Genomic DNA, 27,671 nt, shown 5'->3' with positions numbered 1-27,671 from the left:
GAGATGCCGATAATTTGTCATGCGCATTAAGATACATGTTCTGTTTGTGGGGAGGACAATAGTTGCTCAGAAGCAAAGGAAGAATATTTGTGGATATGGCTCAAAAGATAAAAGATTTTGCAGGGAGGATAAGTACAGGTGGTACAGGGCCACATGGTTTAGGAACAGGAATTAAACTGTTAATAGCTGCAGGTGGCTTAGCTTATGGAATTTCAAAATCAATATATACAGGTAAGTAGTGCTTCTAGTTGTAATGCTGCTATAATTTATTTCAGCGAGTAAGTGCATCGTATTTATAGATTGAGTGCTACTAGTTGTAATTATTACTGATTAATTTTTATAAAAATGGCTGTTCAGTTATTAATGATATAAAAATATTTAGCTTTAGAAAAATATAATTTCTTGAAAGAAGTTAAAATTTGACATTTAACTAAGTATTTGTAATTGTAGCAGGCATAGAGTCAAGTATGTTGGCTCAAAAGATCCGCCATATTGTTCAAGAGATTAACTGTCGGAAGCGAATGTAATTATTGGACTAATTGTTGTGGGTACTCTCGTTGTTTAAAATAAAGATTCCCATGTTAGAATGATTTTTTGTTTTTGCTTTGTGGAACACTTTTTGTATGTTAGTTCCAACTGTGTCGATCTTGTCCGTGTACTTTGAGATTCATAGACCAAAGGGGGCCATAGTTGAAATTTACCTTAAATGAAATGCATTTATATTTATTAACGTGCTGTTAATTTTTAATTTACTATTTTTGTGTTTCTTAAAAATGCAATAGTAATAGTGTTTGCAAACAAGTCATAATGTGTAGTAACTTGAAGGGAACACTATGCATTAAACATTGTACATACTATGTTGACCTTTCAACTCGTGTGACCTTCCCATTGGAACAGTGTTAAAATTTCAATAATGCATATTATTTCATAAGCTGTTCATCCTATTGAAAACTAATGTTGCTTTTAGGATTGTTTTCCATATCTTAAACATGTTTCATGTAGTCATTCTTATTATAAGTACTCTCGTATTACCATGTATTTTTGTATCATCGTGCAGTAGCTTTAAACATTTGACAAAAAAAAAAATCACTGAAAAGAGAACTATTAAAACAACTAGTGATAGCAGCCACATACTAAGTAATTTTATATAAAGTAATGAATATCAAGTAGTTGACCAAAAAAAATTCCCTGAAAGGAGAGCTATTAAAACTAGTGATAGCAGCCACATACTAAGTAATTTTATATAAAGTAATGAATATCAAGTAGTTGACAAAAAAAAAAATTCCCTGAAAGGAGAGCTATTAAAACAACTAGTGATAGCAGCCACATACTAAGTAATTTTATATAAAGTAATGAATATCAAGTAGTTGACAAAAAAAAAATTCCCTGAAAGGAGAGCTATTAAAACAACTAGTGATAGCAGCCACATACTAAGTAATTTTATGTAGAGTAATGAATATCAAGTAGTTGACCAAAAAAAAAATTCCCTGAAAGGAGAGCTATTAAAACTAGTGATAGCAGCCACATACTAAGTAATTTTATATAAAGTAATGAATATCAAGTAGTTGACAAAAAAAAAAATTCCCTGAAAGGAGAGCTATTAAAACAACTAGTGATAGCAGCCACATACTAAGTAATTTTATGTAGAGTAATGAATATCAAGTAGTTGACCAAAAAAAAATTCCCTGAAAGGAGAGCTATTAAAACTAGTGATAGCAGCCACATACTAAGTAATTTTATATAAAGTAATGAATATCAAGTAGTTGACAAAAAAAAAAATTCCCTGAAAGGAGAGCTATTAAAACAACTAGTGATAGCAGCCACATACTAAGTAATTTTATGTAGAGTAATGAATATCAAGTAGTTGACCAAAAAAAAATTCCCTGAAAGGAGAGCTATTAAAACAACTAGTGATAGCAGCCACATACTAAGTAATTTTATGTAGAGTAATGAATATTAAGTAGTTGACCAAAAAAAAATTCCCTGAAAGAACTATCAAAACAGGTTTTGACATTTGATGGTGGCCAAAGAGCTATAATCTTCAGTAGAATAGGAGGTATTCAGATATATATGCAGAGGGCTTGCATTTCAGGTGCAAATCACATGTGCACTGGAGTGATAAAATTCTGCATAGCTAACCTTGTAAGATGTGTAGAAGGTTCACTTAGCTGGTTTGATCTCTTTGAATACACTGTCACTAAATTTTATGTTTTGTGCTTCCAAATAAAAAAAATACTGGGACCAAAACAATGTGTGTGAAACCTAAATTTTCTTTTTTTTTTTTTTCCTCAATTGAAAAAAAATTTTTTCTATTTTGACAGTTGATGGTGGCCAAAGAGCTATAATCTTCAGTAGAATAGGAGGTATTCAGAGAGATATATATGCAGAGGGCCTGCATTTCAGGTAAAATCAGATGTGCAAAGTTTTATGTAAAACTGAGTTTCAGAAATTCCATATTATAGTGACATAGAAACAAATATTTTATAATTTCATTAACTTGTAAGCTAAAGGTTTGTTTTTATATTATTTACTAGTGATAGCAGCCACATACTAAGTAATTTTATGTAATGAATATCAAATAGTTGACCAAAAAAAAAGTCCCTGAAAGAACTATTAAAATGGGGTATTTTTCACCAGAGCTGAGACAGTAATTAGAAATACTTGTAGGTTATAAAATTTTTCTTAAGAAGGTCAATATTACTTTGGCATTATTAAGATTTAGTGTAATTATTTTGGTTAGCTAAGATAGAATTGTACACTGTACTTCTGAAACACACAGCTAAGCCTTAGGCTTAATACCAGATAGGCCTAACTTAAAGTTGTGACTAGTTGCACAAGGACTTTCTTATGGGATAATGAAATTAACTTCTGGAATATTCTATTAAAAATGAGGAATTTTTGCAGTTGCTAGTTAAGTAAAGATCATTTATTTATCGTAAGAATTAAAATTGTGTAATTGGTAGATGCCCAATTTTAAAACATAAGCATTTGGTATGTAGATGTATATTGTAATTTGATGTACATGTAGGTGTGGTACTGGTAATTAATACCAGCTGTTACTTAAGGGATTTTATTGTTAGTATTATCTAATATTTAATGTATAGACTGAAATAATATACTTTTCATGACATACAAAATTTATTAGGTGGGTAGAATGGTAATAGAGAATAAAGATAAGTAAAACTAAGGTTTAAAGTAGCTTGGGGATGAATTGGGTGTAATTTACAAGGTGTAGTCAGTGCTAAGATGGGTTCCATTTGAGAATATTATATTTCATAACTTTCTTATTTGAAGAAAAGTTTGTTTTGAAGAAGACTGTGCTGTTAGAGACCTAAAAATAGTGAAGCAAGATGGGAAATGGATAATTAGGGTGAAAGTTACTTTGGGGGTTAGAATTTGGGGTTTCTCTAGTTCAGAGTAGTAAGAAGAAAGAGAAAGAAAAGGAGGGATGAGATAGTCAAGTGGGAGACTTGTGTTACTAATAGTTATTGTAGAGACCACAGGAAGGCTGGGACTAAAATTTGTCTCTTAGGTGCTGAACTTCATAAAGTTAGTGTTTTTTTAGTTCCAATACCATGAAATGAAAGCAAATGATAGTTGAAGTTGTAAATGAGATGTTTGAAAAAAGTATAAATTTCTTAATACAGAAGTTTAGAAGGAGAAATGCCATCTTTTTTTGGTGTGCTTTCTTAGGTTAGATAATGAAAGAATTAGCAGGATCCATAATTTATCTGAAAGACAATTGGGGACAAACTTATTAGACCTCCCATCAAACATGTAAAACCTGTTTTAAAAATACACACAATTGTTCAAAGAACCTATAATTTTTAATTTTTTTTAATCATTTGGTTGGTACAAAATGTATATTTACAGAAATAATGTAATTTGGTTCTTAACTGTGGCTGTTGTAATGTGTGCTATGAAGCAGATGGTGTGGTCCACAGTAAGACCATAGAATAAACACTTATATCCAACTCTACAATTCAATTGTTGAATACTAGATTAACTTATGTAATATAATGTTGGTTTGACTGTATTTTATAGAAATATAAACAGGTTTTTGTTTAAAAACTTTACCCAAGATATTTGATCAATATTTGAACTTAGTTGTGCTGTATTTTGATATGAGTTTCTCATGACTGTAAATTTTTTTTTTCCTATGGCTAATAATTTTAGTGATTTATCTCATTTCCGTTTTCCTTAGATTAATAGTGAATTTTTTTTTTTTTTTATTTACTTCTTTTAGAATTCCATGGTTACAGTATCCTATTATCTATGACATTCGAGCTAAACCAAGAAAAATTTCCTCTCCAACTGGGAGTAAAGGTGACTTAGATTTTATAACTTGTTGTCTTTTAATATAAAGGTTCAACAAGTAGTGCCTACTAAGTTACTGTTTTATTTTTAGATACTATAATAAGTTGATTAGCTTTCATTTTATATTGATTTAATATGGAAGTTATTTGAAAAAGTGCTTTTATCTTTAATATGTATGTGTTATACTTAGCCATTTTTGACTTAAGAATTAAACTTGTATGTATTTTTCAATTACGAAAAACATTAACTTGATTAGATATTTAAATAGTTTATTATTGTAGAATGTAGAAAATACATTGAATTGTGTGGTTTTTTTTGCAAATTTAGATTTGCAGATGGTTAACATCTCCCTGAGAGTTTTGGCCAGACCAGATGCTACCATGTTGCCTCATATTTACCGAATGCTAGGAACAGATTACGATGAACGTGTCTTGCCATCTATTTGTAATGAAGTATGTTTTTTTTTCAAAATTTAATGGTAATATTTAACTTGTTTTGGAAGTAGTGTTTTTGACAGTGCCTTCTAAGATATTCACAGTATTTTAAAAGAGAATTAATTCTTGTTAAATTGGAACCACAAAATATATTTGAAATGTAGTCTAAACTTATAAATGATTTTATAAAGTTTATAGGATTGTGCAAGTTTCCTGATTTACTCTTTAGTAATTTCTTTATCTCTCTTTATTCAGTTAATCTATTTGTATTTCTTGCTTTTTGCATTAGGTATTGAAAAGTGTGGTTGCAAAATTTAATGCTTCCCAGTTGATCACCCAGCGTCAACAGGTGTCGCTGTTGGTGAGGAAAGAGTTAATGGAACGAGCTCGAGACTTCAATGTTATTTTAGATGATGTGTCTATCACTGAACTGAGTTTTGGGAAGGAATATTCAGCAGCTGTTGAAGCCAAGCAGGCAAGTGTTATGAAAATGAAAGTTACTCAAAACTTGTAGCTTAAATGTTTTTGTAGTGATTCTATTTTTAAAATTTTTATTTGTTAAGGTTCACTCCAAGCTGTTTACACCACATCCTACATTTTAAATTTACACTGTTCTTTTTATACTTCAAAATTCCCTATCAGTTTAACCTGCATCAAATTTCACAGTAGAGTTATAGAAATTTGTATAAATTGGGCTGTTTTCTTCTACTAAATGCTATTTAACATGATGTACTGTGTTTGTAATCTGCAGCTCTTAATAACAAAGGTGTCAATAGAAAGGTAATATAAATTTATTCTATTAAGAACAAATAATTACCCTAACCCTATCATGATGGATCCCAGGTCAAAGGCCATGTCATCACATTTGTTAACTTGCATTAAAATATTTTATTGAACTGCTGTTTTCAGAATTTATCTCCTTGAGTTTGGTATCACACTGTAAATTATAGTTAAAATTTTCGTATTATAAATTATTTAATTTTTACTTTAAAAATAAATATCAAATACACCTGAAAATTTTTGTCATATGTTGAACATAGCAGTGGCTCAAATTATATTTTTCTGATGTGAAAGAACAAAGTATATAGTTTTGTACAAATTAAGAACTGAACTTACCAATATTGACAAGGTAGAATATAAAATAACCTTTTCTATTTGCTGAGATATTGCTGTATTGAGTGAATTGATTGTGATGGGCCCCCACTCTTTTCTGTTTTGAAAATGATCCCTCATATATTCACTTATGTGACGTGAATAAGCAATTGGAAGCTCAGAATGCCTTCCTAGTGATTTTTTTTGCCATTTTCAAATGTAATGGCATCCTTTCTTTTGAGACAAACATTTGTACTGCTAAATTGAATCTCTAGCTTGTTCAAGATTTCATTTTTTTGTAAATACAAATACAACTTAGTTATTAAACTTTATATCATAATGGTATTGATGAGGGCATTTATGATTTTTTGGTTATTTAAATATAAAACCTAAAACAAATTTTTTTTTTTTTCACATCCTCTATGTGCATGGTTTCTTAAGGCTTGCTAATTTATGGTAAGCAGCAACCAGGTACAAAGATTGTAACTAGAAGAAATAATCATTTGCTTTGTTACTGTATTTACTATTCTATGTTTTAAGAAAATCAAGCTTGGAAATAGTAATCTATATATGTATACAGTTTGTAATAATTGAAATGTGTTCTACTGAAGGCTAGGCCATTAAAACACAGCCAATATGGATCACTTTGTAAAAATCAAAGTTCAGTTTTATATTGGATGTGGTAACATGAGTACATTGTAACTTGTGTTTTAGCTAGGCATGGCTGAAAAGTCAGTGTAATAAATATAATAAATCTGTATAAATGTATAATGTTGTCAGATTTAAGATACTTAGTCTAAACATTTGTTCTCTTATAAACTGCAATCATTCTAGAATGTAAAAGGGATAATTTGTATTTATTTTCCAATTTTATATGGCAGTTAAAATATCTGTCAAATCATCTGAACCCATAAAGATTCATTAATTAAGCTAGCGTGAAGATATGAAGCTATTTCTTACGAAACCTTTGGACAGTATAAAGATTTTGTTTGAAATTTGAAAATTTTCTGAGTAGAAGTATTTTTTTTCATCTCAAATTGAAAATTACTTTGCATGTTTGATGGGCAACATGTAAAAATGAAAGCATATGAAAAATATTTCTTAAACCATAACACTTAATAATTAAAAGAAAAGTATATGAAAACCTTGTAATGTTTACTGGTAAGCTGCCAAATTTTGTAAAGATATGCTTAATACTTTAAAAGTAATAGTATAAACTATAACAAGCACAGGATGTCCAGTATAGAATAATTGAGGTTGGTCCTAGGGACTGAACCCATGTTGAAAGGGTTGAAGCGTCTTTTGTTCAGTATTAAAATTACATTTCAACAATCTTCTACAAAATATCAGGATATCAGTTTTGATAGAATTTAATAGCTTGAACTATTTGTATTGCATATAGGAAAACTATATTGTTTATATGAAAGTTATTTAGTTAAGATGACTTATTATGGTGTCTAGTAATTAGCTCAGAAGCAATTTAACATAATTACTTTCCTGTTCATTATCAGTTTGTAACTCATGAATGTGAAAATGGCTCTATCTATACATTATCAGTTTAATTATAAACAATTTATATTATTTCAGAGGTTCTGTGTAGTAGATTCCAAGTTCATGATTAATTTTTGAGATGTATTCAACTGCACGAGAAAAGAAATGTCTGTTTCTAAATTTTCTCAGAATTCAGGAAATTTATGAATTTTGTTGTTGCAAGATTTGTTTTACAACTAAAACTGTACACTCACTCTCAGATGACATTGGCATCTAATGAATTCATTCATGTCATTTTAAAAATGTTCATTCAGCTTAGGAGTAGTGGCTCACTCTTCTGAGTTAGTGCAACATGTTAGAACAATGTAATTAAAACTTTATTTTGATTGTATTTACACAATTGTATACATGAAAATTTGACTTTGCAAAAGCTGTGTGATCTACTTCATCTTCACTGCAACTAAATTTATTGCCACTAAACACACAAAATCTACAGTGTATTTGAAACAAGATACAAAGTATATATTATCATTACAACCTTCTATGCAGTTAATATAGAAAATAGGGGAACTAAAAATTGGTATTACAAAATTATGCATAAGTTAAAAAAAAAAAAAAAGCCCAACTGCTGGTATTAACTATTTTATGAATACCTTTTCCCAGTTTAAGTAACATTAGTAAACACCATAATACAGTAAGAAGCTTGTACTTTGTGGGCAAATAACATCTAAAACAATGAAATGTATTATAAACTTAACTTGCATCTCTTGTACACAAGGTGAGCATCTCCATCAAACTAAATATGACAATAATTACCCTTTGTTTAGAAATGCAAACTAAAATTTCTCTCTGTTTAAGAGATAAGTATTTTTTTTTTTATCTAACTGCTGGTGTGATCCTACTCGCAACTGAATAAACTTTTATCAGCTACCTACCTAATCAGCCCTAAGATTATTTCTATTCTGGCAAACTCTCTGTGTGGATTCCTGTACGTGGTGAGGGGACCTCCCAGGGAAGGTTCTGTTCTTTTAGTTTACCTCCTCTTGGATCTAAACATCCACCCATGTGTTATCTGTGTGTGGTGACCTATGAAGGGAGGAGAGGATCCTGATGGTTGAGGAGTCCAACCCTAACATACAACTTTGGCTTTGAATTCCTGCAGATGGGCAGCCTTGCAAAGGCCCCCTGCGTCAATCAGCTGGTCCACTTGGGCTAGGGTCAACCAACTACCAGTGTTGGATGTTCTCAACAGGTGTTGTGGACATTATACCTGATGCTGGTTTTTGAGTATAGTGCTCATGAAACCCTGGTGTTGCTGCAGTGTCCTTGTGTGGGGTTGTAGTATATCCCCTCGTAGGGCTTCACTGTGGGTGGGGTCAGTGGGCACTGAAATATTCCTTTTTTTTATTATGGATCCTGCAAATAAAAACTTAAATGAAATAGTTCTGGGTATGGACATTTCCTTGGGTACATCTTCTCCCACTTTAAGATGCAAAACAATCATTCATTCATGTCCTGAGTTGCTGGAATCCTCTTCCAACAGCAGAGACCTGCCTAATTGACCTAGGGCAGGATCCGTGAAAGTTGATCAACCTCCCTTGAATAAAAACACTAAAGAAAAAAGACATGGTTGTAAACAGAAGGGTTCTCCACCCAATTCACCTATGTGTAAATAAAAATGGCCACCTTGATACAATAGAACTGTCGAGGTTTATATTCTAATCTGGATGACATGGAAGTGCTGATTGCCTCCTACCATCCTGTATGTATTTCCTTACAGGAAACATTTCTGAAACCAGCTGATACAGTCACCTTTCAGTAGTTTTCTTTGTACAGAAATGACAGGCTGTGTGATGGACGAGTGAATGGAGGGGTGGAAGTGTTGGTTGATTGGCATGTGCTCACCCTGTCTTTGCCAGTCAATACACTCTTGGAGGCTATAGCCATCTGTGTTTCCTTGGGTCGTACCATCATTGTTTGTTCTCTCTACTTGTTGCCTAGAAAGGCTTATGATCAATCAGACTTTGATGCTGTCATTGAATAACTGCCATTTGCCTTTTTAATTCTGGGAGACTTTAATGGACATCGTTTCCTCTGGGGAAGTGCTTATGTTGATGGGAGGGATCTCTTTGTAGAGTGTGTTCTCTCTGATCACAACCTTTCTCTTTTCACCAGTGGTTCTTCTTATTTTCATGCACCTAGTCTTGTCTTTTACTGCTATTGATCTCTGTTTGCTCCTCTTCACTATTCTCCCACTTTACATGGAGGGTTGAAAATAACTCATAAGACAGTGATCATTTTTCTATAATTTTGAGAGAATGGCAATGGTTAGTGCCACCTGCATGCTCTGATGGAAACTGGATCAGGCAAACTGGCCCTTTTTTTCACTGCTCTTGTAGAACTTGATCCTGCCATTGTCTGTAAGCCATCAGTACACTACTGTGTGGCAACAGTAACTGACTGTATTATACAGGCAGTTGCTCAATGTATTCCTAAAACCTCAACACGTTTTCCACGGTATCCTCATCCATGGTGGAATCCTGTCTGCAACATGGCACGGAAGGCTCTAAAACAGCCCTGGGATACTTTTTATAGGAATCCCATACTCTTGCATTGCATCGCTTTTCAGCAGGTTCATGCACATACTCAGTGGGCAAGACGTCAAAGCCAGAAGGACTCTTGAATTAAGTTTACAACCAATATATCTTCTACCACCAGTTCCAAAGTTGTGGGCAATATAATTGTGCTTCTTCCTTCACCTTCTTAGCCATCAAGACTCGGACAGAGTGATCACCTCTTTCCTTTTGATCTGGTTGTCTCCGTAATCCACCCTTTACACTGGTGGAACTCACTGACCATTGGTTTGGTAGATCATTGGTTGGACCTGATGATGCACACTATGACATGCTGTACCATCTATCTCTTGCTATTCTTCTGATTGTTAACTGGATCTGGCAGGAGAATGTTTTTCCTGATACCTAGTGCCAGGCAATTGTCCTACTTTTCTCTTAGCCAGGGAAGGATCCCAAGATTCCTTCAAACTACCATCCACTTGCTTTGATGAGCTGTCTTGGTAAGATCTCGGAGCGAATGGTTAATGCTCATCATGTTTGGTTCCTCGGCTCAAACAAGCTTCTCTCGCCCACCCAGTGCGGGTGTTCCAACAACAGCGCTCCACCATAGAGCAACTGATTTAACTTGATGTTAATCAAAGAAGCCTCTCTTAAATAACATCTTGTATCAATATTCTTTGACACTGAGAAGGCTTATGATACAATGTGGAGGTATGGCATTTTGTGAGACCTCCATTTGTATGGATTACATGGCCATTTGCCCATTTTATTACAAATTCCTTAATGGACAGGCAAGTGAAAGTTCGTGTGGGTTAAACACTTTCCTGTTCTTTTCTACAGGAACTTTGAATCTCTAAGGACTGAGTTTTGTGTGCCACAGTTTTCAGTATAAAGATTAATGTCATCACTTAACTCCCTCTTACTGTTGGAATCAGGCTCTATGTCGATGACTTTCACATCTCATGTCAGTCATCGAACATGAGGTATTTTGAGTGACAGCTACTGATTGTCCTCAATTGTTTACTGAAGTGGACCCCAGCAAACTGCTTTAAGTTTTTTCTCTCTCTCTCTGAAACCATTTGCATGCACTTTTGCTTCCAACAGGGTATTCATCCTGATCCTGAACTCCATATTGTGTTACCTGTGGTCCCAGAGACAAAGTTCTTGGTGCCTATCTTTGACTGTAAGCTGACCACATATCAAAGGTACAAGAGCATTGAACATCCTCTGTGTCCTCTCTTCCACCACTTGGGGAGAGGATTGATGTTCTGTGCTAAAGATATATCGTATTCGTATTTGATTGAAACTAGACAATGGATCACTGGTTTATGGCTCTCCAAGGACCTCATCCTTAAAGATGCTGGACCCTCCCTGTTCATCATCGGGAACTTTGGCTCTGCTCTGGGGCTCTTTGCACTTTCCAGTTCAGAGCTTATACTCAGTCATCTCATGAACCTTCTTTGCACTTCTGCCATTTTCAAGTCTCTTTTAATATATGGTTCAAAACTTCTTTCCTTACCAAAGCATCCCACCTTTTGTTGTGTTTTTTCTTCCTTGGTGGCCCATGGTTTTTCAGAACAGATGATCTGCCATTGCTCCTTTTGGCCTTTGTATCCAGGCACAGTTGGGTGAATTGGGTCTGTCCTTGGATAACATTACTGTATTGACTGGTCAGCCCATCCCACCATGACTTATTACAGTCTCCACATATGACCTAGCTTTAAGTCATCTGAGAAAAGCAGACACTCCTGATTGGAAATACTGTCTCTTATTTGTTGAACATCTTTTGAACCATCCTTCCATATGTATTTAAACAGATGGTTTGAGATCAGATGATTCTGCAGGCTCTGCTGGTTGAGTGCAAATTCTTCTCTACAGCTTTTGTGTTCACTGCTGAACAGCCCCCTTTGCTAGTACAGCAGTAGATCTATGGGTTTACAATGCTAGAATTGGGCTTGATTCCCCTCAGTGGACTCAGCAGATAGCCCAGTGTGGCTTTTCTATTAGGTTGAGGAATAATTCGTGAGCGTTTTTAAATAATTTCATTCAAGCATTACATGCAAGACTATACAATACTTCAATGCATGAACACATTACACCCAAAACATTTATGATACTTTATTTCATGTAATACCTAGGTATATAGTATGCATTGTTTTAAACGAAATTGCAAGAAATTAAATGCGAAAAGCAGATGGTGTCGAAAATGCTCGATTTTGTCCACTTGACATTCAATTTAATGAGCTGAAAATGAAAGCAAAAATTAAAGACATATGAAAATCAAACACACCATCTATTAGAGCAAAAAATTATCTACCAAATGACATGAAATATTTTGCGAAAGCGTTTCATTGATGAATATATTTTTTTAACTTGAAAAAACTCTCGCGAATTATTCCTCAACCCAATATAAGAAAATGCACTTTGCTGAACTGTATGCCATTTCTCTTGCCTTGGATCACTTAGAAGCTAAGCACTACTCAAATTTCACTATTTATGCTGACTTGCTTACTTCTCTACTGGCCCTGGAATTGCTTGATGTTAGTTCTTACCCTGTTCATTCTGATATTCAAAACTGACTGGCCTATTTCTCTTTAACATCTACTTTTATCCAGTTTTTCTGGATACCAGGCCATGTTGGTATTCATGGGGATGGGCTTGCGGACACTGGAGCTAAATCTGTCTGTTTTGGCGCTATGACTGCTGTTCCTGTATTTAAGGCTCGGCTGTGTGCCAGTTGGCAGTTGACTTTGAGTGAGCAATGTGAAAAGAAGCTCTTCCAAATAAAACCCTCTATTGGACTTTGGCCATCTTTCTTTCATAAGGATTTGAAAGAGGAAGCTATTCTAACTAGACCATGCATTGGTCACAGATTTTTTACTCATTGTTTTCTTTTATCTGGGACTGATGCATCAGTGTGTTGTCTATGTAACACTCAAGTCATAAAAAAGCCACATTTTACTGTCTTTCTGTTGTTATGACTCTCAACAACAGCACCATTTTAAACATGTTTTGTCCCAACATGTTAATAACATCACAGTGTTAATGGCAATGGTGTTAATAGAAATGTTTTTAGTTTTTTAAAGGCTATTAATCTTTTTAATGCTATTTTTTAATTTACACATTAGACCTTTTTTAATGTGATTCCCTATTAAGATTAAAAGCACATTTAGTTCGATTTGAAATTAGAAAGTGGCACTAATGTCAGATAACCCAGTCAGGATTGGAAAGGCCAACTTTAGGTGACTAACAGTGGCTTTTGAACTTGCCTGTTAATCTTCCTAGGGAGCTATGATAATTACAATTATGGTACAGAAAATCCTTTACAACTTGTATTATTGTAGTTTTTCTCTTACTGCTGTAGACTAGATGTAAAAATTGAATTTAATGTTATTTGTTTTCAATTCAAAAAATAAACTTTGCCTTGTTTTACCTTAATTTCCTTTTATGAATTTTTAATAATTTTACTTTAATTATAACTTTTTTTTTTTTTTTTTTTTTTTTTACTGGATGTTTGGGGCAGATAGTCTAGTTGCTTTGCCACATAAAACACCAAACCAACCAATCAACCAACTACTCTGGCAACATCACCTCTTGTTTGTTTAATACTGTCTTTTTTTGTATAAAATGTTTTTCAATAAATTAACTTCTGTAATGCTAAATAAACTAAATAGACTAAATACATTCTTGTTTTACTTTTTAATTTGAAGTAATTCCTGTTGTTGCAATGTTACCTCATACATGTTTTGTACGGTTTGCTGATTTCTCATAGTTTTAAGAAGTGCTGTTGTATGGACTTCAGTTGGTAATCTTATTGGTAAAAGTTATCCATTGTCCAGAAGTATTGCATTTGAAGTCATTTTTAAATTTGCTACTTGTTAGAATTAAACTGCAACAACTATTTTTTTACACTTGGGTTTATGTGCTTAAATTGTCTGTTTGTATGTGTTGTTTTGATGTTACTTGCACATCAGTACACCACATGATGATTCTAACTGTTCAGAAAGCCACTGTGATGTATTAACCTGAATATACTTCTGGTTTGTGTATCTTGGTGCTGAGAATGAAGGCTATCTCAATGCTGTAAACATACACCTAAAGTAAAACGGACGTTTTGAGGAGGTAGAGTTAAGTTGTTCTCTACCTCTTGATGTGTGGTATGCTATCTGCTACAAGTATTTTGGTTTAAATCAATGTAGGCAGTGGATATAACATCTATAGTAATCTGGTGGTGATGTGTGTACTTGTACCATACAAACTGCTAATGAATCTTCAAAATTAGTCTTCCATTTCTTTGTGAAAAAAAAAATGGATTACATTAGCTCCATTGTCATTGAAGTTAGTTAAGATGATGTACCACGGTAGTATTTTGTAGTCTTATGATTTTGGTACTTAAACATGGTTTTCTGAGCCATTGTTTATCTGTACTGGAGGACCTATTAAGTGTCAGATTAATGTGAAATTTTGAAAGCTCAGTGTTGATATTATTGTAGTAACTTCATACACTTTAGGAGTTTGCAGGTTTAGTTATGGAAGTACTTTCTAAATGACTTTTAAATATTTTATTTAGGTTTATTATATTTGACTTCTCAGTGTTTGTTATTAGATCTGCATTTACTTTCTAGCTGTTTTTAGTTTTTTTTGATAATTCTCAATCTTTTTTGTTTCTCTCTCTAGAGGTGGGGTTTCATTTATATCTATATAGTAGATACCAAAAAATTACTGTTTTTGGAGTTTTTGCTTTTAGTAGCATAATGATTATACTGATATATACTGTGTCATCTGCACACTAGGTTTTTGTTATTAGAGTAATAACAAATACAAAACAATTCTGTTCATGTTGAAGTTCTAAGAGCAGCTTTTATAAGAAATTATAAAAAAAACAACAAAAAAACTTGCCACTAATAGAAGAAATGTGTATGTAGTTTGTAAGGGAAAGGGTCAAAACGTGAGCACATTCACTGGAGAAATCCAGAGTGTTACTGTGAATTGAATAGCCATTTATGTTTTTTGGAGGGGGAATATTAATTTGATAGATTACGAACCAATACAAAACAAATTAGTGTTGGTTAAAGCTGAAAAGTAGAAGCCCTAGTTATATTCCTTCTGAAAGATACTTGTATCTGAAACATGGAGGTGGAATTGCATGATCTTGTAATTGCCAACTTCAGATGCTTCTATTGAAGTTCGATATTTTTTTAATGTTAAGTATGAACTTTTTTCTTGATGAAGAGGTCAGACATACTGAAACTAGTAATTTTTTTTTATTTATTGAATTCAACTAGTAAAATAATGGGAACATGCACAGTTTGGATAAATTGAATGTTAGCATGTTTAATTTAATATTTTTCACAAGAATATTTAGTCATTATAACTGACCACTTTTAACTTTCATAGCAGTGGAATTAGTGTTACTAAATAATCTAAAAAGCATTCAAAGCCAAACATGTATTAATTGCACTTAAAAGAAGTGATGTGTGTGTGTTTTTTATGACAGTAATGTGATTATCTTCATGATTACAGATTGCTCAACAAGAAGCTCAACGAGCAGCTTTTATTGTTGAACAAGCCAAACAGGAACGTCAGCAGAAGATTGTGCAAGCTGAGGGTGAAGCAGCAGCTGCCCAAATGATATCCTTTTGTTTATTACAATAAACACAACAAGCTAGGTTTAATTTTAGGATGTCATCTGATATAAATGAATTGTTTTGGTACTAGTCAATCAGCAGTACATCTCATAACTACATGTTCAGTACATTGTCAAGAACTTGTAAATTGTTATAATTGAATCTGAGTTTCAGTTTTTTGTTATAGTACTACTGTCTTTTGTTAACTGGTCCCAAAATTATTCAAATAAATACATTGTACAGGGTGCTCAGAAAGTCACTGTGCACTTGTATATTTATTAACAGATAAAACTGCACAGTGACTTCCTGAACACCCTGTATTTATGTATTAAAATATTACCATTCTAGTAAAATTAATTTATAACATATTTTAGTATTGTTTATTGATGGTACTTACCTAAATCTAAGGGTGGTACTACTGTATGATAGCATTCCATTGTGAACTTGAAGTCAGTACTGTTGTTGATATACATCATCCTTGGTCCATAGGTATTAATTTGAAATAATTTGTAAGATTAGAAATTTAAATGAAATTGCTATTTTTGTTCTTAAATTGTATATTTATAGATGTTAAGTTGTTTTAATGTTACTTGCACATCAGTACACCACATGATGATTCTAACTGTACAGAAAGCCACTGTGATGTATTAACCTGAGCATACTTCTGGTTTGTGAATCTTGGTATTGAGAATGAAGGCAATTATCTCATTGCCGTAAACACATGCCTAAAGTAAAGCAGACCTTTGAAGAGGTAGGGTTAAGTCATTCTCTACCTCTTAATGCATTATATACTATCTGCTATAAGTATTTCAGTTTAAATCGGTGTGTTCAGTGGATATGATGACATCTTTAGTAATCTGATGGTGTGTGTGTGTGTGTGTATATGTAATATATATAACTGTAACGTGTTCTAGTTACAAGATTATTGTATTTTTATGAAAGTAAGTTGAGTATATAATGTTTATGAAATAAAATAATAAGCTAAACTTGCTTAAATGTTTATTAATTTTTCCTCTCATGAAGTTGCAAATTTTGGTTTACAAATTACATCTTCATTGGATGAATTAGTTATATCAACTTTTCCAAACCTTGCTTTACTGCAGTTTTTCAATAATATATACAATATTCTAAATATTATTAGAAGAAAGCATTTTATCATTCCATAACATACTGTTAGTGTATTTATTATACCAACTTAAAGTACATTTCCAACTGATGTTTGACTATGGTAGCTGCTACTGATTACAAGTTGATTACATCTATTGTTTTTAATGTACAAGTGCTTCAATAAAAATGCTCAATTTAATATGCAGTTTGGATGCAAAAATGTGTTTTGCAACATATAATCCATATACGATGAACTGTATTAATCATGGTAAAATCCATTTACAGTTATTGTTTTTGCAGCAAACTTCTCACTCTTTCTGATCTGTATAAACTATATTTGCATAAGAATGCAAAGTAATGCACTAATAGCTCATGCATTTTTGATTCGTTGCTGTGTACTGTCTTTAGTGAGTAGTTAATTTAAATTCAAAAGATAACTATAAGAGCTTCTTTTTAGCTGCTTCCACAATGTGAAACCAACAAAGAATAGTTGGCTGCATGACTAAATGATTTTACATGTTCTTTTATCATTCGTTACTACCTCTGTGCTGATGACACCACCAATTGCCAATGTAAAATTTCTGCTATGTAATCTATAAGGAGAATATGTGTAGTGTTTGTATTCTATCAGTGCAGAAAGTTTCAGTAGACACCCAGATAAACTAACATTTTCATTTGAGATACAAATACTGTTGACCCATGGTTATTCTGATTATTTTGTATCTCTTCCATGAATGTATTATTTTCTTAATGCAGCTGATGTCATTCTTTGTAATTTTTCTAGTGCCCTCTGATGTTTGATTGTGAATAATATAGTTTTTGACCAATAAATTTAACATTTCAAAATAACAGTCAGTGTTGGATAGCTGTTTTCCTGTCTTCATTTTCCATAGTGGGAATGCACCTTCTATACTGCTGCATTGTAAATTATTGTGTGAACAATTCAAACCCAAGCAGTTTTGTTGTACAGTAGTGCTCTTTGGTTCAATCCTTGCATCCTGCAAGTTCTAATTTCATTGTAAAGGAGTGTAGCAACAAAGTTAACTTGAGTTTCTCATAGCTTTAAAGCTATAAAGTTAACATTCTGTTTACAACATGCTTTGCAGTTCAGTTATTTCCTGAAGATGGGTTTGTTTTATACGTATACATAAGGATTGAATGAATAGTTTTACTGCAATATATGGCTAATGCAAAATAGGTATTTTAATTATCACATTGCTTTAGGTAATTACCTTTCTTTGGTAATTTTAAACTTTATTACCTGAACTTTGAGAATCAAGTAACTATATTTAAATTTGATTGGTTAATATGAATGTCCTTTAAGTTACGTTAGATTCACCAGTTTGTATACAAGGTTGTGTAAATTTTTCACTGTGTGCTGCATTATTGTAATGAAGTTTGTAAGTACAGGACAGTTTAAGGCAGATGACGAGCAGGATTTTTGTATAAAGGAAAATATTGACTCGTAGGCTTCTTCCAGTGAAGTAGAATAAACAGAATAGTTCAGTACACTTGTTAATTGTGTATTTGTTTTGTTAATTCTGTTACGAGAGGCAATTGAGGGCAATTTATTATATTTCTTTAAATATTTTGAATTTATCAAGCTTACTTTGTGTGTATATTTTTAGGCCTTTTTATTTGATTTATTCATTCCCAGTTGATAACAAATCATTTTACCTATCCAAACTACATGTTGAAATACTGCAAAGGAAGAAAATGTACAATAAATTCATAGTGTCATGTGTAAAATATTTAAGGTTACAGTTATGTTGCAATACTTTGGAAGAGTTTATCTGGTAGCAGATATATAAATAATCTGATGCTTACATTGCAGTCTTTTTGCTGATGCAACTCTAAAGTTTCTGTTTTGTATTAATCTCATTTTCACAAATTGATAAGCTTGTTCATTATATTGCTGCACACTGTACATATATACATAACCAGAGGATGAATCTAATTGCTAAACAAGTAGACTTTTAGTGATTTCCTACCTGATAAGGTTTGTTATGTTCAAGTTTTAGTCTGTACAGCCTTAACCTTATAAGTGTATGGTATTTTCTCTGCAGTGTCCTGTCTAGTATATATTATACAAACTTTTGTGTTATTAATGAACATCCTTAGCTCAACCTACTTAGGAGAAGCCCTGACACTCAACCCAGGCTACCTGAAGTTAAGAAAAATCCGAGCTGCACAAAACATTGCAAGAACAGTAAGTACACTCCTGAGCTTTGCAAGATTTTCAACCACACAGTAGAGTGGTTAGCTTTAGTTCTAGTCTGTTGCTTGTAAATTAGGGATAACTAGTTCAGGTGGCCCTCGAATAGATGTGCAAAATTTTACAAACAAAAATCACTATCACCCACATTTGTATTTTTGAAATATTTTTAATGCTCATAACAGGGACACTAAGATGTAATTAACCTGTATTAAATCTATCAGAATTAAGAAAGGAATTGCAGATTTCTTTTAACAGTTTTGAAATTTATTAAATGTAGTTCAGTAATGAGCCAAAAGACACTTTCATCATGAAATTTAACTGAATTGAATTGCAACAATAATTTGTTACTTTATTCGATACTTGAGTCTGTATGTACCATTGCAGTATTTTTTTTATTTATTCAGGTTTATTGAATGACGAAAATAATTCCCACATGCAAAACAAAATGTTTTTCCTTGATTTAGACATAATTAATGAACTTAGGTGAAAATGGATATGTATTTATTATGAACAATCTATATTGAAAGTGGATAGTCCAGTTTGAATTGTGTGGAATCTAGTTTTACCATTAACAACACTACTAGTATTTTGTGATTTCTGGAAAATATGTTCACATCATTAAAAATGAAACCTTTAAAAAACATGGCATGTAAAGTAACAGATGATAATGTTGGTGAATTATTATGTAATCACTGCTAAAATGCATTAACTTAATAGTTAGTAGGTAAGTGAATTTCATATTAATGTAATTAATATGGTGATAATACTTTGAATTTTGTCTTGATCAGTTAATGGATTCTTATTTAGTCACCAAGGTGGTTTCTCTATATTTTTAAATAAATCATACCTATTTACAGAAAATTTAATATTACGACTTTTTTGTGATTGAAAATAGTATGAATGCCATGAAAAAATTTTAATTTTGTAGATAAAAGTGATACAATCAAGGCTGTTTATTGTATTTACCATGGATTTTTTTTTTTTTTTTTTTTTTTTTTTTAAGTGCAATGCTATATATGGCATCTCACTTAATGTATGTTACTTATAGTGGATATATTAAATGAGATAGCATTCAAGAGAATGGATAGAGGAATGATATTAGTATATTTGTACATACATTATTTATATTACAGGGAAACGGTCTTTCTTGTTACAAGAGATCACTAAAAGAATCAAAGTTATTCAGGAATAATTCTTGTTGATTGACTTTCAGTTATTTCAGGATTTGTGATTTGATTATAGTATTGTTATTAGTTTAATAGTCTACAGATAGGTACAAACATGTTTGCTTTTATGCACGTCACTGGAAAAAAATACATAAAATACATTGTCACGAGAGATGAAATAATTTTTATAATAAAATAGGATACAGCTGCTTTTGTATTAATTATGCTAGCATGATTTGACCAGCCAGTATAAAATAAAAGTATGTTAAAGTCTAGCTACAGATATAGATCTAATGTGTTGCATTCAGAGATAAAATATTGTTCAGAGGCTTGTATGGTGTAACATTCCAAGGTGTTTCACTAAGCTTGTTTCCAAACTCTTTTTCTAAGACCCAATTGTAACCATGCAGCTTGGTTCCTTGACTTGCATCCTTTTTTTGGCAAAAACCGAAATTGTGCTCTGCACTTTGGAACTGTAGGCAAATCAGAAGTGTCAGTCAAATCTAACGATAGTCTTGCAATAGTTATTTTAACTCGCTACCTCCCATATCACTTCAAAATTAAGGATGGGTGGTGCAGATTGCCACTACAAATCCTTTAAACAAACCACCCTTTTTATTAGGAGAGATGATGCAACATTAAATAAGAATTGGTCAGTTTGTTCTCTTAGTTTATCTGGACTAATTGAGGGCAGTAGTTTTATGTTTTCTAACAGAAAGAATTACTATAAACTAATTTGTTATGAGTGTTAAATAATATGTATGTTAGAACTTACTTAATCATATGTGTGATGGTGATAAGAAGAGGTGTACTGTTTTTCATTGTTTCATACTAGTGTGTGATATGTACAGACCAAATCTAAAGCATCAGTTTGATATGACACTAGTGGGTATTAAAACAATACAAGGATAATTCTAGTTTTAATTGCTGACCCATTTTTGCATTTAACTTGCATACTCATTAATATGGAACTGTGTAGTTATTGGAAACTACTATTGACTGTCAAGTTCATAGTTTTAGTAACATTTATCAACAAAGTATTTTGTTTTATTTATAGATTGCTAACTCTCAGAACAGAGTGTACTTAAATGCTGGTTCACTAATGTTGAACATTGCTGATAAAGATTATGATCTTCAAAAGCTACCTGATGGAAAGAAGTAGATTTTAATGTAATTGACAGATGTTTGGTCGCAACTGAAAACCGTGAACAAGCAGTTAGATGTGGAGAAAAGGTGGTAATTAAAGCTTGAAACATTATTATAACTTCAAATATAAACAGTGTTTCTATATTATGGTTTGAAGTAAAACTTGAATTATATCTAACATGTATGATGAGATGCAAGATTTCTGTATACTCCAAAAATTAGAAATTTAAAAGCTTTTGAGTAGATCGTCTGCACAAACCATTAATGTCTCTATTTGTAAATGGAAGTAAAATTATAAAGCTTGTAAATCCTAGTTCCTGATTGTCATGTTTAATAAATTGAATCTAGTTATTTCTACAACTATATTGTAGAACGTTTCATATACAGTTAAATTGTTTTCTGTTTTTTGTTGCTATATTACAAAACTAATTTCATGGTTGTTTGGCAAATAAGAGTGTACACAGCTGATGTGCAAGATACCAACATAAACAACCAGCTTCACAGCTTTGGTTCTAGTAATAGTAAACTGAAGATTTATAAGCATAATGATGTGTTTTGACAGAACGTTGATTTATAATTATCATATGTAGCTACTTGGTGTGACATTAATAAGCTATTAAATTTTTATTTTCTTGTTATGTGAAACTTTTCAAACCCTGAGTTACATCCATCTTAAATTCCCATAAATACTATTATTGATTCATGTATAGATCATCTATAGAACAAAAAAGCTGACACTTGTATTGAAATTAAAAATCTTAGATTTGTGATATGTAAGGAAAACTGGGTGATCCAGACTTTAAATGTTGGAAATGTGAATCACGAATACTAGTAAATGCAAGCTTGGGATTAAAGTATGATAAAAGAAAAACAATTCGGACAACAAAATATTCCAAATAATTTCTATAAGTATTGGGTTGAGGAATAATTCGTGAGCGTTTTTTCAAGTTAAAAAAATATATTCATAAATGAAACGTTTTTGCAAGATATTTCATGTCATTTGGTAGATAATTTTTTGCTCTAATAGATGGTGTGTTTGATTTTCATATGTCTTTAATTTTTGCTTTCATTTTCAGTTCATTAAGTGGAATGTCAAGTGGACAAAATAGAGCATTTTCGACACCATCTGCTTTTTGCATTTAATTTCTTGCAATTTCGTTTAAAACAATGCATACTATATACCTAGGTATTACATGAAATAAAGTATCATAATAAATGTTTTGGGTGTAATGTGTTCATGCATTGAAGTATTGTATAGTCTTGCATGTAATGCTTGAATGAAATTTATTTAAAAACGCTCACGAATTATTCCTCAACCTAATAAAATGTTGCCAAACATTTTATCTTTTGAAAATACCAGAAATGAGTTAACAAAACTGTGCGAGTTGCATGATATAGAAAATGTAATTATCTAGAACTTTTAAAACTTTTGAACGGTACACCAAAGTAATGTAGTTTGATAGTAATTAATTTTAAATCTCATCTAACTGCTTACCCTTAAAACACTAGATGAAATTTGACTTCATTTTTAACCTGTCAGTTACCACTGTCTAAATGTTAAAATTTATTTGTAAAATCATGAAAGACGTGTTGATAATTCATCAAACAAGAAATTACAGATCACAAAATGAGTATATAATGTATGAACCTGATTTAAGGAAGGAGGCTGGGACATCATATCAACACCACATACTACGAAGTAGCCTGTTTTATGTCAATTAAATAATTTGTAATCTTTCATCTATTTAGAAAAGTTTAAGATTATTTTCAAAATTAATAGACATGTATCTTGTAATGACTGTACATTCTTAGAGGTATATTAATCTGATTATAATTTCTAAGTTATTAGAAAATTATAGATCAGTTTCAGTTAAAATCTTTCCCCTGGTGTATAAGTGGGTTGAAATTACTAGGAATTAATGAAAATAAAATAGTGTGAGATGTAAAAAGTAAGTTCATATGTTATCTTTAAATTTAACTGCCTCCCTGGAGGTAATTGTTAGCATAACAGAATTAGTTTTTCATAAACTTGTGTTAGAAAATACTATGTTATGTTACACTTAAAAAAGGCTCCATGGAAACACTGTCATAAAATTAAATGCCTATCTCTATTTAATGTTCAAATTCATTCTGCAAGTCACGTTTTTGGTTTTGTAACAAAGGGTATTGATCAGATCATAATTAGTTTTAATACTTTCTCCAACCCATCTCAATACAATGATTTACACACATACAAAAAAGAAAATCACTTTAAAGGTGGCCTTTTTAATATTGTAAGATTTAAATGAATTACACAAAGAAATACTTGTTAAAAGCTAGTAAAATTATGCTAAGGTGGTTTTACATTCATACAAGTATATCATGTGAAAGTTAATTCTAAACTTGGTGAGTGATAGTGTTTTGAAAAATGAATATTTTTCTCTAGCATAGTGACTTGTTATAAATTTAAAATTGTTTGTTTTATATAATAAATAAATACACATGAAGATCTTGTTTTTTGTTTTTTTATCTTCCGGAACAAACGTTATAAAATCCAATTTTGGAATGTAACGATAAATGAGATTTCCTCAACATCAGTAGAAAGAAATTGTATGCAACAAGTGTGGTTGAAAACTTGAGTGATGAAGAGACATTGATAGTAACTTAACTGTTGGTGGACCTTTAGAAATAGACTTTAAATACTGCTTAAGACTAGGAAGTCACTGACCTTTTAAAAATTCAAGACAATTAGTTGGGAAAATATCCATACTTCCTATGAAATAGAGAAGTAAGTTACAGGACTTAAAATGTAGAATCTTTTATGATTAATTGAAAAGATATTTTACATTTAGTACAGTTGAGACTTCGAAGGTAAGTTCATCCTGAATATGCAGGTGTTTTGCAGTCTTTAGTAACACTGACCAGAATCTGAAGACTCCAGCCATATCTAGCTGGATGATGAAAATCTCATTAGAATGAAAGGTTGACAGTAATGTCAGACAGTTTTTGTTGTTAACAATTTAATAATCTTGTTTGGGAAATGAATATACAAATGTGCGTGAGAACCCATAAAGTTATTAATCAGTACAAAAGAATCATTTTATTAGCTAAATGTAATTAGTTTCATATGTTATTGCACTGATGAGAGTTGTGTAAAATTTTAAATATTGTTACAGGTTTCAAAATAATGTAGGAATGTTTAAGTTAAAATAACTATCGTGTTATTTAAACTTGAAGGACCTTGAGGCTGTTCAACTTAATTTATCATCACTTTGCAGTGTTTATGCTAAATGATTTTTGCTTTCTTTCCCCCCACACCTAGAGTTATGTAAGTTTTTGTATCTCGGAATGGCTGGAATGGGTATTAACACTTCTACTGATAAGCAGATAACATATTTTAGACCTTCCTACCTCATCTTTAGGTTAACAAGGAGAGTTTACAACTGACCAATGCCAGACACATATTAAGGACGAGAGTATAAACGGGCATGGGATTGTAGGGGGCATTGCAAACTCTTTGGAGATGACCTAGGAAGATTGAAACATTGTACTCTGCTTATCAATAAGTCTTAATACCCATACCAGCCATTTTGAGATACATTTTTATTTCTAGTGGGTTTCTTGTCATTAAGTATGTGAGTTTTTGTTCAAAGACTGCCATTATCACCAATTTAACTATCTTAAAGCTGAATATTTTGGTTCATCATGGTATGAATATTTTTTCTTTATAAGAGTACTCGTTTTCATGCTATGAAAGGACTTTTCTCAGTATTACATGATTTATAAGTGGAAAGATTTGAATGGCTCTTATTTTACAACAGAATATTTAAGTTAGACGTTCACTTAAATCACAATGCTGTAATGTATCCGAGTTTATTGCTTTGTGACATTTAATTCAAGACTGCTATAATGGCATAGTTATTGGATGTAAGGATGTTTCAAGACTATTGAGCAAACCTTTAGTCCTTAGACTATAATCTATAGTATCACATGAACAGTATTCCATGAAGTTTTAAAAGGGACTTCTTTGAAGGAAGTGAATGTTTTTTTTTTTTTAAATTTCATTTAACCTAATAGACTTGTCAGAAGTTTCAGTTGTACTAGTTTCAAAACTGTGTATCTTTAACTATCAGGAATTTTATTTTAAAATTTATTGTATTGAACAAAAAAACTCTTAATTTGCATTTACACTTGCTCTAAAGATGTCTTACATGTTTGTGTGTTGGAACAAATGGGCAATAGTCTATGTGACTCTTATTATTAAGTGATGTTATTTAATAACAAACATTTAACCTTGTTATTCAATTTGGTCCAACCACATGCTAAAATGTTACTTTCATTTCCAGTTCATTCATTAAAGTTGAATTCTTGTTCAAGCACCAGTGGTTTCAACCAGAACATGCTATATGAATAAACAAAAAAATCATGATATTCTTCTTTCTTCAATTATGCCTATAGGAAAATGTTTGTCTTTTGTGAGAAATATTTGATTCAAACTGTGCTTATGGGTTTCCACACCTAGAATGTAGCTCTATAGAACAGTAAGTTAAACCTACAACAGATGTTTCAGAAAGGAACATTTTAGTACCATGACTTCAGTGAGTTTGGAATTCTGCATGGTTGTAATTTTGGTGAAACTTCTAGTTTTATTGTTCCAGATTAAAACTGTTAATCTCTGTACATGAACAGCTAATGTATATTTGGACAATTCTATGTATTTCTATCCTGTTAAAGGTTTACTATGTTCCTTTAATTTTCTTTCAAAGATACAATGATTATATGTTCCAAATTTAAAGAGCCTTGCATCATGGCTGTGTACTTTTTCATCTGTTTGGAAAATTATTGATCCAATAGTGTAGCACACACTCTTGCTGCATCACAGTGGTTGTCTACACCATAAATTCATCTTAGAATCTGATCAAATATTTAAATACTAATTTAAGATTGTATTGCATAATAACTGTTTTTCTATCCACCTGAACAAGTGAAGAACTTCCACCCTTTTATTCTGCCCTGAGATGTACATGTTCCAGACTTGGACAGTTCAAAACTGTTGCTCCAACACTACTACGGCGAAGCATCATGGAAGTAACCAACATCCACTTGTTGTTTCGAGAGTCATATCGTTCCACAGTATTCATGCTAGAACTTCCATCATTTCCACCAAGTGCATAGAGGTACCCCTCTGCTTGCACTACTTCATGTGTACTTCTGTAACCAAATCATGTATTATTACAGAAATGACTTACTTGAAAGCAGTAGTTAAAAAGGTGACACTGTAAATCAAAAGACTAAATTTTTATGTTCTTGAAAAGAGAAACTTCTGGTGGCAATAAAGGGAAACAATGGTAACAGCTATTAAGTTATTAAAAGTTATCTTCCTGTGGTTATTTTACCTGCGAGAATTCATGGAAGCTACAGTAACCCATGCTGTTCTACGAGGGTCATAAGTCTCCACGCTGCACATACATAAACTTCCATCATTACCTCCTACAACATAAATTAATCCATTTAAGGCTGCCACTCCACAGCTGCTGCGCCTGTTGATCATAGGTGTGACTTGAATCCATTTTCCCTCCTAGTGAGAGATAAATACATAAGTATACTCTTTGTAAGAAGATTGAACTTTAGTTGAACTTTAAAAAACACATGCAACTGACAGAGCAGATTGAAATAGTTATTCTTCTAATTCACATGAGGAACATAGAGTGCAACATGAAAACTAAATTCTGACACTTTAATGTTGAGGAAGTTTCAAATTTGAGTCGCCTATAATAATAATATAAATTGAGAAGGCTTGATTATAGGTACAGTGTTAATACAAATTTAATAAATAAATCTTTTTTTTTTTATTAACTTTGTATTGTTTGGATATATTCCCTCACTTTTTTTTTTTCTTTATGTAATTTATTTGTTTTAGCACTTAATTGTGTGATAGTTTTGAGATGTAGTTATAACAGGCTACCATTGTTGGAGTACAAAATGTCTGAATATGTTGTCATGATGTCTTCTAAATTAAAAGCTATGTTTCACCTAATGAAAAGTTCTTCTAATTTGTAATTTCATGCCAGCTTTAGACAAAAAACTTGTAAATTTGAAAATGTAATTCTGTTGTTTAACCAAAGAAGCATATATGAGCTGGCACCAAAGCATTAAAACAAAATTGAGTCAAAATAGTTTTTGTTGAAAATAATTTCAAACAATATGCTGGTGCCCACCCTTTCCTCTGTTTCAACATTTAATGTATTTCTTTCTTTGTGATTAGTTCAGCAGATGTATGATCAGTATTTTCTTTCGCTTGGCCAGTGCAAAAAATGTTAAGCAGGAAAAGTCACCCAAACTATAAGAGTGAAAATATAATTGACATAGTTTTTTGCAAGCACTTAATTACAAAGTTAAAATGGAGGAAAAAATCCTCGTTTAAAAACAATGACATTCACACTTGTGAACAGCTAGTGATAACTTCACAATTATCGATAATTAAGTTTTTAAGAGTGTAAACTTCCAGCAAGTTTGTCTTG

At 31.9% G+C, this 27,671-nt stretch overlaps 2 protein-coding genes across 3 annotated transcripts in view; one reads left to right on the top strand and one right to left on the bottom strand.

Annotated features, from left to right (window-relative positions):
• Positions 1-23,663, top strand: Phb2 (prohibitin 2). The gene is made up of 8 exons (XM_076476010.1): positions 1-231; positions 2,322-2,403; positions 4,247-4,326; positions 4,645-4,769; positions 5,041-5,226; positions 15,431-15,538; positions 18,773-18,850; positions 21,083-23,663. Exons 1-8 carry the CDS (start codon positions 96-98, stop codon positions 21,185-21,187), a joined length of 900 nt encoding a protein of 299 aa, XP_076332125.1. The 5' UTR covers positions 1-95; the 3' UTR covers positions 21,188-23,663.
• A 2,113-nt stretch (positions 23,664-25,776) lies between these two features.
• The window catches only part of LOC143237117 (kelch-like protein 17), a 34,407-nt gene continuing 32,512 nt past the window's right edge, over positions 25,777-27,671 (bottom strand). For both annotated transcript variants that reach the window (XM_076476008.1, XM_076476009.1), the window contains 2 exons: positions 26,547-26,728; positions 25,777-26,361 (listed from right to left, as the gene is read on the bottom strand). In XM_076476008.1, the coding sequence (XP_076332123.1) occupies positions 26,154-26,361; positions 26,547-26,728 (390 nt within the window). In that variant the 3' untranslated portion in view covers positions 25,777-26,153. The remainder of the gene's footprint in view (positions 26,362-26,546; positions 26,729-27,671) is intronic.

Source organism: Tachypleus tridentatus, chromosome 13 (genome assembly GCF_004210375.1).
Source record: "Tachypleus tridentatus isolate NWPU-2018 chromosome 13, ASM421037v1, whole genome shotgun sequence".
Lineage (NCBI taxonomy): Eukaryota > Metazoa > Arthropoda > Merostomata > Xiphosura > Limulidae > Tachypleus > Tachypleus tridentatus.
The sequence above is the reverse complement of the archived record's forward strand: the minus strand, read 5'-3'. Positions and strand labels throughout refer to the sequence as shown.

Coding starts and splice junctions, on each gene's coding strand:
- Phb2 (XM_076476010.1), top strand. CDS start 96: ATGGCTCAAAAGATAAAAGATTTTGCAGGGAGGATAAGTACAGGTGGT. Junction 4,770..5,040: donor TGCCATCTATTTGTAATGAA/GTATGTTTTTTT, acceptor TTTTTGCATTAG/GTATTGAAAAGTGTGGTTGC. Junction 18,851..21,082: donor CACAAAACATTGCAAGAACA/GTAAGTACACTC, acceptor TTTTATTTATAG/ATTGCTAACTCTCAGAACAG.